General features: G+C 45.9%; 1 protein-coding gene across 2 annotated transcripts in view; it reads left to right on the top strand.

Annotated features, from left to right (window-relative positions):
• Positions 1-17,451, top strand: part of adam8a (ADAM metallopeptidase domain 8a) — a 69,402-nt gene that overhangs the window by 24,825 nt on the left and 27,126 nt on the right. For both annotated transcript variants that reach the window (XM_063070303.1, XM_063070302.1), the window contains exons 10-14: positions 2,621-2,702; positions 6,573-6,721; positions 9,823-10,000; positions 12,118-12,207; positions 15,419-15,614. In XM_063070303.1, the coding sequence (XP_062926373.1) occupies positions 2,621-2,702; positions 6,573-6,721; positions 9,823-10,000; positions 12,118-12,207; positions 15,419-15,614 (695 nt within the window). The remainder of the gene's footprint in view (positions 1-2,620; positions 2,703-6,572; positions 6,722-9,822; positions 10,001-12,117; positions 12,208-15,418; positions 15,615-17,451) is intronic.

Genomic DNA, 17,451 nt, shown 5'->3' with positions numbered 1-17,451 from the left:
CAGCCATCAGGCAATTATAGACCAGTTAGTCTGACATCAGTGGTGGGGAAGATGCTGGAATCAATTATAAAAGATGTAATAGCGGCATATTTGGATAGCAGTAACAGGATCGGTCCGAGTCAGCATGGATTTATGAAGGGGAAATCATGCTTGACTAATCTTCTGGAATTTTTTGAGGATGTAACTATGAAAATGGACAAGGGAGATCCAGTGGATGGAGTGTACCTGGACTTTCAGAAAGCCTTTGATAAGGTCCCACATAGGAGGTTAGCGTGCAAAATTAGAGCATATGGTATTGGGGGTAGGGTACTGACATGGACAGAAAATTGGTTGGCAGACAGGAAACAAAGAGTAGGGATTAACGGGTCCCTTTCAGAATGGCAGGCGGTGACCAGTGGGGTACCGCAAGGCTCGGTGCTGGGACTGCAGCTATTTACAATATACATTAATGATTTAGATGAAGAGATTAAAAATAACATTAGCATATTTTCAGATGACACAAAGCTGGGTGGCAGTGTGAAATGTGAGGAGGATGTTATGAGAATGCAGGGTGACTTGGACAGGTTGGGTGAGTGGGCAGATGCATGGCAGATGCAGTTTAATGTGGATAAATGTGAGGTTATCCACTTTGTTGGCAAGAGCAGGAAGGCAGATTACTATCTGAATGGTGTCAAGTTAGGAAAAGGGGAAGTACAACGAGATCTAGGTGTCCTTGTTCATCAGTCACTGAAAGTAAGCATGCAGGTACAGCAGGCAGTGAAGAAAGCTAATGGCATGCTGGCCTTCATAACAAGGGGAGTTGAGTATGGGAGCAAAGAGGTCCTTCTGCAGTTGTACAGGGCCCTGGTGAGACCACACCTGGAATATTGTGTACAGTTGTGGTCTCCAAATTTGAGGAAGGACGTTCTAGCTATTAAGGGAGTGCAGCGTAGGTTCACGAGGTTAATTCCCGGGATGGCAGGACTGTCATATGTTGAAAGATTGGAGCGACTGGGCTTGTATACTCTGGAATTTAGAAGGATGAGAGGGGATCTGATTGAAACATAAAAGATTATTAAGGGATTGGACACACTAGAGGCAGGAAACATGTTCCCGATGTTGGGGGAGTCAAGAAGCAAAGGCCACAGTTTAAGAATAAGGGATAGACAATTTAGAACGGAGTTGAGGAAAAAATTTTTCACACAGAGGGTTGTGGTTCTGTGGAATGCTCTGCCTCAGAAGGCAGTGGAGGCCAATTCTGTGGATTCTTTCAAAAAAGAGTTAGATAGAGCTCTTAAAGATAGCGGAGTGAAAGGATATGGGGAGAAGGCAGGAAAAGGGTACTGATTGTGGATGATCAGCCATGATTGCAGTGAATGGTGGTGCTGGCTCGAAGGGCTGAATGGCCTGCTGCTGCACCTATTGTCTATTGTCCATCCTTTAGCCAAGTTTCAGAGATGGCCACAACGTCATATTTGCCAACCTGTAGCTGAATTTCTAGATTGTCTATTTTATTTATGCTGCATGCATTCAAATCCAACACTTTCAGTCCAGTATTCGTTGCTTTCTGTTTTAACTGCACCATGCCTCTATTGCTCTGTTATTCATGCCACTGGCTGTGATTAAGCCTCATCTCCTGCCTGTCCTTTCTATCATCTCTGTTGCACAACATCTTTGATTTATTTCCGTTTTCCCCTTCTTCAGCTCTATCACTCCGGTTCCCATCCCCCTGCCAAATTAGTTTAAACCCTCCCTAATAGCTCTATTAAACCTGCCTGCTAATATATTGAACCCCCTTGGGTTCAGGTGTAACCCATCCTTTTTGTACAAGTCATACCTCCCCCAGAAGAGGCCCCAATGATCCAGAAACCCGAAGCCCTGCTCCCTACACCAGTCTCTCAGCCACATATTAATATGACTGATCATGCTATTCTTGTGCTCGTTAGCACGTGCCACAGGCAGCAATTCTGTGATTACTACCCTGAAGGTCCTGCTTTTCAGCTTCCTACCCAACTCCCTGATTTCTCTCTTCAGGACCTCCTCCCTTTTTCTACCTATGTCACTGGTACCAACGTGTATCAAGACTTCTGGCTATTCTCCCTCTCCCTTCAGAAAACTCTGCACCTGATCCGAGACATCCCATACCCTGGCATCCGGGAGGGAACACACCATGCGGGTATCTCTGTCAGGCTAACAGAACCTCCTGTCTGTTCCTCTCACTATGGAATGCCCTATGACTACCGGAATCCTCATCTTCTTCTCTCCCTTCTGCACCACAGAACCAGGTTCAGTGTCAGAGACCTGATCACTATGGCCGTCCTCTGTCAGGTCACCCCCCTCAACAGCATCCAAAGCGAGATAACGATTACTGAGGGAGATGGCCACAGGGGTGCTCTGTACTGTCTGAGCTCTTCCCTTCCCTTCCCTGACAGTCACCCACTTATCTAACTCCTGCAGCCTCCCGGTGACTAACACAGGATTCTGCTCTGGACCGCTAAATAACTAGACTGCCAGTGGGCTTGGTGAGATATGATTGTGGTTTTGGTTAGTGAATTACTCAACACAAAACAACCTTCAATGTCTGTATCTCTATATTTGCAAATACCGTTCTGTATCTAAAATGAACCACTTATCTTTCCAGCGGCCGAAGCTTCGATGGAACAACGGTTGGATTGGCGACGAAATCTGCCATGTGTTCCTATCAATCCGGTGGAGTGAACGAGGTATGTTATCCTTGCTGGAATGTCCAGTGTCCCATTGCACGTCCAGCTCCTTTGCCCAGACTCTGAATTGGGTTTAATATCACTGGCATATGTCGTGAAATTTGTTGTTTTGCAGCAGCAGTACACCGCAATACATATAATAAAAACCTACAAATTACAATATGTAAATATCTGAATATATAATTAAATTAAATGGTGCAAGAACAGAGCAAAAAAAAACTAGTGAGGTAGTGTACTTGGGGTTCATTGTCCATTCAGAAATCTGATGGTGGGGAGGAAGCTGTTCCGAAAACATTGAGTGTGTGTCTTCAGACTCCTGTACCTCCTCCTTGATGGTAACTATGAGGAGGGGGCATGTCCTGGGTGATGGGGGTCCTCAATGATGGATGTTGCCTTCTTGAAACATCGCCTTTTGAAGCTGGCCTCGATACTGGGGTGACTGGTGTCCGTGATGGGACTGGTTGAGTTCACTGATCGATACTGGGGTGACTGGTGTCCGTGATGGGACTGGTTGAGTTCACTGATCGATACTGGGGTGACTGGTGTCCGCGATGGGACTGGTTGAGTTCACTGATCGATACTGGGGTGACTGGTGTCTGTGATGGGACTGGTTGAGTTCACTGATCGATACTGGGGTGACTGGTGTCCGTGATGGGACTGGTTGAGTTCACTGATCGATACTGGGGTGACTGGTGTCCGTGATGGGACTGGTTGAGTTCACTGATCGATACTGGGGTGACTGGTGTCCGTGATGGGACTGGTTGAGTTCACTGATCGATACTGGGGTGACCCGTGTCCGTGATGGGACTGGTTGAGTTCACTGATCGATACTGGGGTGACCGGTGTCCGTGATGGGACTGGTTGAGTTCACTGATCGATACTGGGGTGACCCGTGTCCGTGATGGGACTGGTTGAGTTCACTGATCGATACTGGGGTGACCGGTGTCCGTGATGGGACTGGTTGAGTTCACTGATCGATACTGGGGTGACCCGTGTCCGTGATGGGACTGGTTGAGTTCACTGATCGATACTGGGGTGACCGGTGTCCGTGATGGGACTGGTTGAGTTCACTGATCGATACTGGGGTGACCCGTGTCCGTGATGGGACTGGCTGAGTTCACCGATCGATACTGGGGTGACCGGTGTCCGTGATGGGACTGGTTGAGTTCACTGATCGATACTGGGGTGACCCGTGTCCGTGATGGGACTGGTTGAGTTCACTGATCGATACTGGGGTGACCCGTGTCCGTGATGGGACTGGTTGAGTTCACTGATCGATACTGGGGTGACCGGTGTCCGTGATGGGACTGGTTGAGTTCACTGATCGATACTGGGGTGACTGGTGTCTGTGATGGGACTGGTTGAGTTCACTGATCGATACTGGGGTGACTGGTGTCCGTGATGGGACTGGTTGAGTTCTCTGATCAATACTGGGGTGACCGGTGTCCGTGATGGGACTGGTTGAGTTCACTGATCGATACTGGGGTGACCGGTGTCCGTGATGGGACTGGTTGAGTTCACTGATCGATACTGGTTGAATTGCTTACTGTGTGATCAGTGATTTGGGGCTGGATGTGGAGTGGGGGTCACTGGACTCATCAGGGTGTGAATGGTGATTTGTGCATGGTCAGCAGAAGCAGAGATAATGTTTGACAGGCCACTTCCCCCCGCCCCACATGCACATGTTAAGCTGTTTTGATGCCCCATTCGCATTATCTAGCATATTTTCCCGTCATTTCATTCTGGGCTCCAATTCAATTACGTATAAGTAACAAAGAAATGGAGGAGGAGGAGAAGATGGAGGCGCGACAGCAGTACGCGCAGCCTCTCCGGTGAATGATATCTGTAATCTGTCAAGTTGGAGACCGTGCACAATCCTGATTTGATGGAGACAGACGTGAGAATACAGAGGAACATCTGGAGAAACTTCTGAAATGCCCACTTCGCTGCCACTGCTACTGTGTGGTAACCGGAATCTCCAGAGCAGAAGGCCCCGAATCCTTGGTTTTGTGTGTTTCAGTGGCCGGGGCGAGCTCGAAGGCGCTCGGGAAGCTGTATCAGAGGGGCTGGTCGGAAGCTCGAAGTTTTCGGACGGACGGACTCAGTGTCGGCTGTGGTCGGCTGCTCCCAAGGCATCGGCAGTCGTCAGTGCCTTGGAGGTCTATGGCAGGGAGTTTCTCCTTTTTGCTGCCTACTATCAGGGACTTGGGAGTCGATCGACTCGGGACTTGAGACTTTTTTTTTACCGTGCCCATGGTCTGTTCTTTATCAAATTATGGTATTGTTTTGCACTGCTGTAACTATATGTTATAATTATGTGGTTCTGTCAGTGTTAGTCTTTGGTTTGTCCTGTTTTCCGCGATATCACTCTGGAGAAACATTGTGTCATTTCTTAATGCATGTATGCATTTCTAAATGACAATAAAAGAGGACTGAGTGTTCTCATAATCTAAAATATATATTTTACTAACATTTCATTAAAACAGCGGACTTATCTCGGTCCATTCAGAAAATCCTGTGGCCCCCAGTTCTGTGTTTTTTATTTATGGCCCCTACCAAATCCAGTGGGGGTCTCCTGGGGGTGGGGTGATAAGGCCCACGGTGAGAACTAGTGGTCTAAGTGACAGAGTGAACCTTTCATGTAAATGAGAACATGTGGAGGTAATACTGTCAGACTCAGGTGGGGGCCTGTTATTCCCCCATCTTTTGTTACAACCCAGGAACAACAGCCGGTTATCACAGAGTCATGATTGGGAATGAGCAGGTCACAATCATTGATCATGTTCATGAATAAATAGAGTTTAACTTGTGAGGAATAAGTCCATTAATGGATCATGGTGAAATGCCTTAGGCTAGAGAGAACTTATGCACTTGGGTAGAAGAATAAAGATCTAGATTATTTTTTAAATGATTGAAAATTCAATATTCAAAGGCGTAAAGGGATTTGGGAATCCTCCTGCAGGATTCCTTAAAAGTTAATTTGCATGTAGAGTCGGTGGTGAGGAAGGCAAATGCAATGATAGCATTCACTTTGAGAGGGCTAGAGTACAAGGGCAAGGAGGTAACGCTGAGGCTTTATAAGGCCTCATTATATCCATGCCTTTGTAAGATCAGATCACATTTAAAGTATTGTGAGCAGTTTTGGGCCTCACATCTAAGAAAAGATGTGCTGGCATTGGAGAGGATCCAGAGGAAATTTTTATACAAGTTATTCCAGGAATGAAAAGATTAATGAATGAGGAGCATTTGATGGCTCTGGGCCTGTATTCACTGGAGTTTAGAAGAATGGCAGCGGGGGGGGGGGGATCTCATTGAATCCTATTGAATATTGAAAGGCCTAGACAGAGTAGGCGTGGAAAGGGTGTTTCCTATAATGGGGGAGTCTAGGACCAGAGGGCACAGCCTCAGAATAGAAGGACATCTCTTTAGAACAGAGGTGAGGAGGAATTTCTTTAGCCAAAGTGTGGTGATTCTGTGGAATTAGGTATATTTAAAGCTGAGATTGACAGCTTTATGATTAGACCGGGCACCAAGTGCTACAGGAGAAAGGAAGGGAATTGTATTGAGGGGGTATCAGCCTTGATGGAATGGTGGAGCAGAGTCAATACGTTGAATGGCTGCATTCTGCTCCTATGCCTTATGGAGGCTGGGGCTTGGAAGCTGCTGCCCCAGGACTGATTGAAGTAATTTGAGTAACTGGTTGGGTTTGTGAGGGAGAGAAGAGTGAAGTCCCAACCTGGCTGGGCTGCAGGAGATTGGCTGGAGAGGTGAAATAGCAGGGGCTATTTGGGACAGGACTGTGACCTCCCTACAGTTCCTCATTACATTGTATAATACTGGCAGTGCTGATCATTTATAAATTGCCCTCAGGACCACAACAGGAACCCGATTGGGCTGGCTTCAACGATTGCCCACGAGATGGGTCACAACCTCGGCATGTCTCACGATGAAGATTACAATACGGAATGTAGCTGTGTTACGAAGAATGATGGTGGCTGCATTATGGCAAAGAAGACAGGGTGAGAGAGAGGTGGTGGTGGGCAGTGGAATAATCCATCTTTTAATTCTGTGTGGCGAGACGGTGAAATGTTTGATTGCCTTTGTGTTGTTAAGTAACAGGGCCCTCGGATGGTTCTGCTGGTTAAATGCAGAGAAACCCCAGAATGACTTCAAAGCCTGGTGTTCTGTGTAAACACTCTGGACTACCCAGGCATAGGGTCACAATCCAGTGTTCTGGGGAAACATCCATGGATACTGGGAGAGTAAGAGTTTGGCACGGACTAGAAGGGACGAGATGGCCTGTTTCCATGCTGTAATTGTTATATGGTTATACTGGGAGCGTGCTGCTGGACCTGGTGTTGTTGGGTCCTTGGAGGTCGAGAACGAGGCATAAAACTTTGTCGTACAGCCGTCTGATTAAGTCTTACAAAAACAAAAAAAGAGAGAACAGTCGTGGTCGTCTCATATTCACACCAGAATATGAGAGAGAACAACATTCCAGCAATAACAATTAACCTATAAAATAACCAGATTCAAGTGGCGTGACCCCTGCCGTAGAAAACCTGAGAAGGTTCTAGCAAGTATAGAGTCAGCTATACTACAATTACTAGAAAATGTACTGATACATATACAGGTGATTATATAAAAATATTATAAGCAAGCATAGGGAAGTTAAACTACAAGGCAATAGAAGCAAAATAACAATTCCACACCATTATCCAACGACAGGTTCACAGGCCAGAGCTTAGCTGATTTTTGAATTGCAGCATATTGAAGATTACTGTCATAGTGAAATTATTTTTGTTTACTGGGAGAAAGACATTGAGGAGAGACCTCAAATACGACACTGTGATGTAATACAGAACTCAATGCCAAGTCAGACACAGCAGCACCGTCAGCCCCTGCTTCCCTCATTGTTCAATTAGTAAAGGCATCCGTTAGTCTTGCCAGACCATGGATCTGCGCCTGGAAAGTCTTCACTCTCCAGGGTGCTGACTTGGGCAAGGTTGTATGGAAGACCAGCGGTTGCCCATGCTGCAAGTCTCCCCTCTCCACGACACCAATGTTGTCCAAGGGAAGGGCATTAGGACCCATACAGCTTGGCACCGGCGTCTTCGCAGAGCAATGTGTGATTAAATGCCTTGCTCAAGGACACAACATGCTGCCTCGGCTGGGGCTCGAACTCACGACTTTCAGGTCGCTAGTCCAGTGCCTTAACCACTTGGCCACGTGAATTACACTTTGGATATTTCAGTGGTTGTTTTCATCATAAAGCTTCAATGCACCATTGGGAACGTCCCAAAACTGATAGCAACCCACACAAAGTTCTGGAGGAGCTCAGCAAGTCAGGCAGCATCTATGGAGGGCAGGGGAGAGAAGAAAAGCAGAGGGCAATAATACTCTTGACCAAAAGGTTGACTCTTTGTTTCAATCGACAGTCTGAGTGATTGTTGATTCCCCTCCGTAGATGCTGCCTGACTTACTGGGTTCCTCCAGCATTTTACACCATAAGACCATAAGATACACAGGATGAGCCATTTGGTCCATTTCATCATGGCTGATTACAACAAATGCCCTCTCAAACCCCATTCTCCTGCTTTCTCCCTGTAACATTTGACACCCTCACTGATCAAGAACCTATCAATCTCTGCTTTAAATATGCACAATGACCTGGCCTCCACAGCCATCTGTAGCTGTGAATTCCACAGATTCACCATCATCTGGCTAAATCAATCTCTCCTCAACTCTGTTCCAAAGGGACAGCCCTCCATTCTGAGGCTGTGCTCTTTGGTCCTAGATTCCCCCATTATAGGAAACATCCTCTCCATGTCCACTCTATCTAGGCCATTCAATATTCAATAGGTTTGAATGAGATCCCCCTCCTCATTCTTCTAAATTCCAGTGAGTACAGGCCCTGAGCACAGCCTCCTCACACGTTAATCACGTCATTCAAGGGATCATTCCGTGAACCACTTTCTGTGTGCGTTGCAGCTTCTGCAGAACGTCTCGTGTTTGCAATCCACAGAACGCCTTTGAGGTGCAGTCACCGCTGTAGTGTAGGAAATGTGCACAGCAAGATCTCACAAGCATCAGTGGTATACCAACCATGTAACTTGGTATTGATAATAGAATTCCTATTGGCCACAACACCGTGGATCAATCACCTCCTCTCAGTAATTCAACTTTCCATCTGTTTGGGGTATACAATGAGCTTAGACTGTATTTGTACCTCTTCTTTCATAGCAACATAGAAAACCTACAGCACAATACAGGCCCTTCAGCCCACAAAGTTGTGCTGAACATGTCCCTACTTTAGAAATTACTAGGCTTACCCATAGCCCTCTATTTTTCTAAGCTCCATGTACCTATCCAAAAGTCTCTTAAAAGACCCTATCATATCCGCCTCTATCACCGTTGCTGGCACCCCATTCCACGCACTCACCATTCTCTGTGTAAAAAAACTTACCCCTGACATCTCCTCTGTACCTACTCCCCAGCACCTTAAACCTGTGTCCTCTTGTGGCAACCATTTCAGCCCTGGGAAAAAGCCTCTGACTATCCACATGATCAATTCCTCTCATCATCTTATACACCTCTATCAGGTCACCTCTCATCCTCGGTCACTCCAAGGAGAAAAGGCTGAGTTTACTCAACCTGTTTTCATAAGGCATGCTCCCCAATCCAGGCAACATCCTTGTAAATCTCCTCTGCACCCTTTCTATGGTTTCCACATCCTTCCTGTAGTGAGGCAACCAGAACTGAGCACAGATCTCCAAGTGGGGTCTGACCAGGGTCTTATATAGCTGCAACATTATCTCTCGGCTCCTAAATTCAACTCCATAATTGATGAAGGCCAATACACCGTATGTCTTCTTAACCACAGGGTCAACCTGCACACCTGCTATGGACCCGGGCCCCAAGATCCCTCTGATCCTCCACACTGCCAAGAGTCTCACCACTAATACTATATTCTGCCATCATATTTGACCTACCTTGTGTGTTCTGGTTTTACAACTGTCAGTTTTGTTTTTACTAATGTAAAATGGTTGATTTTGGATTTGATCAAAGCTAGTTACAATACAGTATCTCACATACTGTTCCTGTCTGTAACGGATTGCAGGATTGTCTTTCCCAAAAGCTTCAGCAGCTGCAGCTACCGGGAGTTACAGATGTTCCTGGCCACAGAGAGAACCGACTGCCTGTTGAACAGTCCCACCGCGGACGAACTGTATGGAAGCCCAAAGTGTGGCAACCAGTTCCTGGAGCGTGGGGAGGAATGTGATTGTGGTACCATCCAGGTAAATGGGATTTGTTCAACATCCAATTCTTTTGTAAAAAGTAAACTGTAGATTTTCCACAAAATACTCTCAAAATCTAAGAAGTTTCAACCTTTCACTAGTGCAATAAGTTACCAGACTCAAACCATATACAAGACCAGAGGTATGGATTAATACACTCAGCCATCTTGAGTGAGCTTCAGAATCAGGTCATCACTGATATACCATGTGAAATTTGTTGTTTTGTGGCAACAGTACAGTGTAAAGAAGTAAAAATCTATAAATTATAGAAATAGTGTTCATGAACTGTTCAGAAATCTGATGGCAGAGGGGAAGGAGCTGTTCTGAAAACACTGAGTGTGTGTCTACAGGCTTGTGTGTCCACGGGCTTGTGTGTCCACGGGCTTGTGTGTCCACGGGCTTGTGTGTCTACAGGCTTGTGTGTCCACAGGCTTGTGTGTCCACGGGCTTGTGTGTCCACGGGCTTGTGTGTCCACGGGCTTGTGTTTCCACGGGCTTGTGTGTCCACGGGCTTGTGTGTCCACGGGCTTGTGTTTCTACAGGCTTGTGTGTCCACAGGCTTGTGTGTCCACGGGCTTGTGTTTTTACAGGCTTGTGTACCTGCTTCCCAGAAGTGTAATGAGAAGAGGGCATGGCCCAGAAGGTGAGGGTCCTTATCAATAGATGCCACCACTCTGAGGTGCTGCTGCTGGTAGATGTCCCTGACGGTGGGATTGTGTCGGTGCGATGTCTCTGACGGTGGGATTATCTCCTTGTTGATGTCTCTGACGGTGGGATTGTGTCGGTACGATGTCTCTGACGGTGGGATTGTGTCCTTGATGACGTCCCTGACGGTGGGATTGTGTCGGTGAGATGTCTCCGACGGTGGGATTGTGTCCTTGATGACGTCCCTGACGGTGGGATTGTGTTGGTGAGATGTCCCTGGCGGTGGGATTGTGTCCTTGATGACGTCCCTGACGGTGGGATTGTGTCCTTGATGATGTCCCTGATGGTACCCTGAACCAGCTGAGTCTATGCCCCCCTGCAGCTTCTTGCAATCTTCTGCATTGGCGCCTCCTCACCAGACGGTCAGAATACTCTCCACACTACATCTGTAGAAATTTGCAAAAGTCGTATCAAATCTCTTGAAGCTCCTAGCAAAGTAGAGTCACAGGTGTGCTTTTTTTGTGATTCCATCAATGTGTTGGGCCCTCTGAGGCCTGGGAACTCGAAGCTGCTCCCCCTCTTCACTGCTGACCCCTCGATGAGGGCTGGTTTGTGCTCTCCTGAGTTCCCTTTCCTGAATCCACAAAGACTCATGAATCAAAGTCCATAATCAATTCCTCGTCACTTTGATATTGAGTGCAAGGCTGTTGTGACACCACTTAACCGGCGGATCTATCTCACTGCCTTATGCCTCTTTGTCACCAGATGAGATTTTGCCAACAATTGTGTTATTAGCAAGTTTAGAGATGTTGTTTGAACTACGCTTAGCCACACAGTCATGGATGTAGAGAGAGTACAGCAGCGATCTCACCTCAGCAGCATACATTGTTGAGGTGTGCCAGTGTTGATTGTCAGCGAGGAGGAGTTGTTATTTCTGATCTGTCCGTACTGTGGCCTCCTGATGAGGAAGTCAAGAATCCAGTTGCAGAGGGAAGTACAAAGGCCCAGGTTTAGAAACCTGTTGATGAGTACTGAGGGGATGATGGTATGAACACTGAGCTGTAATCCAACAGTATGTTATGTAGTTTTCCTGTGTACACTTGCTCACAGAAATGAAACTGTTGAAGCTTTGTCTGGGAGCCTGTCAGGTGGAGAACAGGAAGCAAAGACCCTCAGAAAGGTCTCTGCCAAGTGAGAAATAAGCCGAAAGGTTTCACATTTACTGTGGCACTGAAACACTCAACCAGAAGTGCAGAAATCTCATCTTAATATGTACATCAAGAATTTATACACCAGCTCCAACACTGATGACCTGAGGCTACATCCCTTACTGGTTGCTGTTTTCATAACCTGAATCCACATTCTTTACTCTTTCACCCCTACATCCCCAACTAGAAGTAGAAATTACATTGATTTGGGTTTGTAAGCCCTTCATTGCTGTGTGTAAGACTGTCTCGGTGTTGCTCTTACAGGAATGCACCAACCCTTGTTGCAATGCCACAACCTGCAAACTGAAGGATGGGGTGGAATGTTCCGATGGAGGCTGCTGTCAGAACTGCAAGGTATCGATGCGAGGGATCTGCCATCATCACTGTTTACAGGAAGGATGTGGGCACAGAGATCTGGGGCAGGATATGGTCCACCATTTGTGTGTGGCTCTGAGGTACCTTGCCAAAGGGCTGTAACCAGAAGCTCTGCTTTGGTGAATATTAAACTCTTCGGTGTAATTAGAGGAAGAGAAGGAGTTTCATTCTGTGCTTGTTCAACTGATTTCAAAGTATGTATGCAATATGCAACCCTGAGATTTGACTTCCCACAGACAGCCACAAAACAAAAAAACACCATGGAACCTGTTCAAAAAAAAAACCATCAAACACACAACAACCTAAAAAAAAGAACAAATCGCACAAACAGCAAAAAAAAACAAGCAAATAACACACAGAATATTAAACATCAAACTTTAGAGTCTTTGAAACAGTCTAGGAATATTCAAGTTGAGTTCAGTTTAGCACTCTGTCATTTGTTGGCTGCAGAGCTAGTCCAGCCCGATCAAAATCACGCAAGCAAGCTATTAAAAAATGAGTAATCAGAAACACATCATAACAAAAACTGCAGAGAGCTCTACAAATGACTTGAACTCATACTCGGACTTGGAGTAACCATAGCAAGAGAGTTTTCTTTTGTCCTTGAGTTCAGTATTTCTTCTGCAAATGAATATAAACTCTTCCAGAAACAAGAAGAATCCAAGACCATTTTAGGAAGGTTTTTCCCAAAAAATACCTTACATTAAAAATGTATCTTTTTTTAAATTGAGAAACCTCAATTTTTAAATTGAGGATTGTGCCTCTCTTACTGAGGCAAGATATGAGATTAACCCTCAAAATCAGTATTGTAATTTTCACACAAACAGAAACAGACCCTTTGGCCCATCTTATCCATGTCAACCAAGATGCCAACTAGTCCCACCAGTCATGATGAAGGGTCTCTGCCCGAAATGTTGGCTTTTCCATAGAAGCTGCCTGGTCTGCTGAGTTCCTCCAGTGTTTCCGATTTCCAGCATCTGCAGATTTTCTTTTGTTGGCCCACTAAGCTAGTCCCATTTGCCCCTCAGCATCACACACACACACAATGCAGGAGGAACTCATCGAGTCAGGCAGCATCGATGGAGGGAAATGAACAGGCGACATTTTGGGCCACGTCCTTTCATCAGGACTCACTGACCTGCTGAATTCCTTCAGTATGTTATGTGTGTTGCTCAGGGTTTCCAGCATCTGCAGAACCTCTTGTGTCTGCTACTTGCCTCTGTTTGGCCCACAAAATCTAAACCTTTCCTATTCATATACCTGTCAAAATGCCTTTAAATGTTGAGTATCTGCCTCGGCAGCTCATTCTCACCGCCTGCGTGTGTGTGTGTGTGTATGGGGGGGGGAGGGGGAGATTAGTTGCTCTTTGGGTTCCTATTAATCTTCCACCTCTCACCCTGAACCTAAGCCCTCCAGTTTTGATTTCATTTCCCTGGGAAAAGTCTATGTTCGTTCACCCTACCTGTACCCCTCATGATTTTATACACCAATGGTGGATCACTCCTCAGCCCCCTATGCTTTGGTTCACCATCTCTGGGTAACCAAATTCATCCAGGAAATGGAGAATAGTCTTTGATTAACAATGCAGAAGTCTTTGTGGTTGTTGATTTAGTCAATTCCCCAAATGTGTTGTAACTTTCAGAATATTTTATAATGTCCTTGCTCCTGAAATATAAACATCAACAATGTGCAGATGTTGTAATTAGCAATTTCTCCATGTTTCATTTGATTAGGGTTCTGATCGGTTATGGGCAAGTCTCCAGTACCCGCCCCATGCACAGTATTTTTAAAACCATCCTTAAACATTGCAGAAATTAAATGTGCTTGAAACTGCACAGGTTTGAATCTGTCTTTAGTTCTTTCCACAACCCTGGGGAGAAAAGTGTATGGGTTTAGGGGGAAGAAGGGAAAGATTTAACAGGAACCCAAGAGGCCACTTTTCTTTTACACGAAGGGTGTTATCTATGTGGAAATGAGCTGCTAGAGGAAGTGGTTGAGGCAGGTACAATAACAGCTTCTAAAAGACAGTTGGACATGTACGTTAATCAGAAATATTTAGAGCAGGGATTCCCAGCCTGGGGTCTTACCTAATGGTATTGGTCCATGGCGTAAAAAGATGTCGGGAACCCCTAATTTAGAGGGTTATGAGCCAAACTCTGACAAATGGACTAGTTTGGGTGGAGCATCTTGGTCAGTATTGACCAGTTAGGCTGAAGGGCCTGTTTCTGTGTTGTATAACTCAGTGTCTATGGTTTTAGTAAAATAGTGGAGCAGAATTTTCTCTCTGCTCAGCTTCTCTCTATCTCACTCTTGTTTGAGTTTAATCGTGCTGAAGAACAACTTCCTGGTTTATTCCACAACTCTGGAATCATGTTTCCCACCAGGATCTTGTATCGTTGAGCAACACCAAGGTTCCTGGTCCGTTGGTGTTATAGATAAAGTAAGGTGATAGAATGGAGTCAATTCTTCAGTCAGATTGCAGATGATCCAACAGCTGGATCCAACCAGGTCCCAGTCTAGGTCTACAGTATAACTAGGAAATCTCAATTCATCAATCAGATTGCAGGTGATCTAACCAGATCCCAGTCCACGTGTGCAGTTGGATCCAACCGGGTCCCAGTCTAGGTCTACAGTATAACTAGCAAATCTCAATTCATCAGTCAGATTGTAGATGCTCCAATAGTTGGGGAAGGGATGCATTGTTTAACTGTCTCCTTCTCCCACAGCCCACAGGAGCCCTGAACTCCTGCACATCCTCCTTCCACTGTTGCCCAGCTTCTATACAGTCAACACAAAATGTTGGAGGAACTCAGCAGGTCAGGCAGCATCTATGGAAGGGAATTAACAGTCAGCATTTTGGGCCGAGACCTTTCATCAAGACTGTAAAGGAATGGGGCAGAACTGGCCATCTGATCAGTTGGTTCCCCAAGTCCTAAGACCCAGCACAAACCCAGTACTGGTTTGGACGGACCAGCATTGAGAAGCATTGTATTTCAGGAGAGGAGACTCTCCTGGAGCTGAGAAAGAAGTGGAGAAGACCCCTGTTAGTTTTTGTCTGTGTCCCTAGGGCCGTGTTCCAGAGTGAATTTTTTGTTGATCGATATTTCCACTGATCTTGAAACTTGAAATGTCTATGGTCTGCAATGTCTGCACCTCAACATGGCCTCTTTTTGCTTTTGTTTAAATTCAGATCCAGCCAGCAGGACAAACGTGTCGGACTGCACAACACGACTGTGATCTGACAGACTACTGTGATGGGCTGAGCAGTCAGTGCCCAGAAGATGCCTTCAAGATGAATGGCTCTCCCTGTGGGAATGGGGAAGGCTACTGTTACAACGGGCAGTGCCCCACCCCTCGAAAGCAGTGCATTGTTCTGTGGGGACCAGGTAACTCATCAAAAGATCACCTGCACAGCCCTGCCTGGGACCCCAGCTCAGGCTCCAGGCTGAACAACTACTGGCATGAGGGGCTTGGGTAGGATGAGTGCACCAGTCATTTCCCCAGTGTTGGGGAAGCAAGAACCTTAAGGTGGGAGGGAAAGCATTAATAGGAACTTTAGAAGCAACTTTTCCATTCAGAAGGTGGGGCGTATGTGGACTGAGCTGAAAAGGCATCAGAAGTAATATTGAGATTATGTTTATCTGGATAAGTAGAATGATCGGAAAAGTTTGGGAGATTTAGGCCAAGCACAGACTAGTTTAAATGGCACCTTGGTTGGCATGGGCCAGTTGGACTGAGTCTGTATCAATGCTGTATGACTCTGCGTTAATAGTTGGTTAAAGATCAGAATAGTTGTCATGTTTTAAGTGTCCATTCTGATGGCCTGGAGACAGAGTTGAAAGGTCACAGAAGCACGAGGCATACATTGACTGTAGTGCTGTGTATCTGTCTATAACTTCATGGTCGACCAGACGATACAACCTGGATTCCCTCCATTGAAGGGAGGTGAAAGAATCTGGTCCTGTGATCTCCTTTAGAAACATGAGAAGTGAGTGATCTTATTAAAATTTACCAAGTTCTCAGGGTGACAGGGTGGGTGCTGAACTGATGTTTCTGCCAGATGAGGTGTGTAGAAAACTAGGAGTTGCAGCCTCCATTAATGATCAGTGAGCACAAATTATCAAATTATTATAATAATTGGTTGACCTTTTACAGAAATTGGATAATTTCTGATGGTCATAACTGGACTAGATTCTTATTCCAGATTGACGTATTTACTTGAATTTCAGTTCCCAAGTTCCTGGGGTGGGATTTGTACTTTCATCACTGTTATCAATAGTCCCAACCATGGCTGCTGACACAGTCTCTTAACGTCAGCACTGTTGTACCTAGTTGTGCTGATCACGTATCTCGGCCACTGCGCTGCACTGAGTATATGAATTCACAGTTTAATGTAGCACGCCAATCCCCCTCTTTTACACAGATTAAGAACATGGAACAGTACAGCACATTACAGGCCCTTTGGCCCGTGATGTGTGTCAAAGATTTAACCTACACCACGATCAATCTCTATACTTACCCTCCCACATAGCCTCCATTCTTCTTTCATCCATGTGCCTATTTAAGAATTTCTTAAATGACCCTAATGTATCTGCCTCTAACACCAACCCTGGTAGGGCGTTCCTTACACCCACCTCCCTCTGTGAAAAACACTTAACTCTGATATTCTCCCTATACTTTCCTTCAATAATTGTAAAGCTATTTCCTGCTCTATCTACAGGGGCACTGAAGGCAGCGGAGAGATAGTTGACAGGTTTGACTGCTGGAATGAAGGGGTTGATGTGTGAAGAGAGGTTGAGCAGGTTGGGTCTTTAATCCAATGAATCTCTGTAAGACTCGTCTGAGAGAGATGCAAACCTCAGGAGTTTTGACAGAGCACATCCAGTGCTGCAGCTGCAAAGTAACTTTGCCCTTTTCAGATGGATGAGGAGGAATTTCTTCACTCCTGGTCTTTTGGAATTGTCTTCGTAGGTGACCTGTGGAGGACAAGTCGCTGTGATGAAGATAGAGACTGTCAGATGTTTATGGAGTTGTGGGCTGTGGGGAAAGAATGGGATGTGATGTTGGGATGAGATTGGATCAGCTGCGACCTTCCAAGCAGCAGAGGAGATTTGAGGGACTGTTGACTACCTCGTGCCCCCAGTCCTTGTGCTTCTGGAATGTTGACTTCATCTGCTGCCAGTGCTCAGCATTCATCTATGGTGAAATCTCCAGTGTACTTGC

This window comes from Mobula hypostoma, chromosome 18, assembly GCF_963921235.1.
Source record: "Mobula hypostoma chromosome 18, sMobHyp1.1, whole genome shotgun sequence".
Taxonomy (NCBI): Eukaryota; Metazoa; Chordata; class Chondrichthyes; order Myliobatiformes; family Myliobatidae; genus Mobula; species Mobula hypostoma.
Note: the sequence above shows the minus strand (reverse complement) of the source record. Positions and strands in the feature narration are given on the sequence as shown.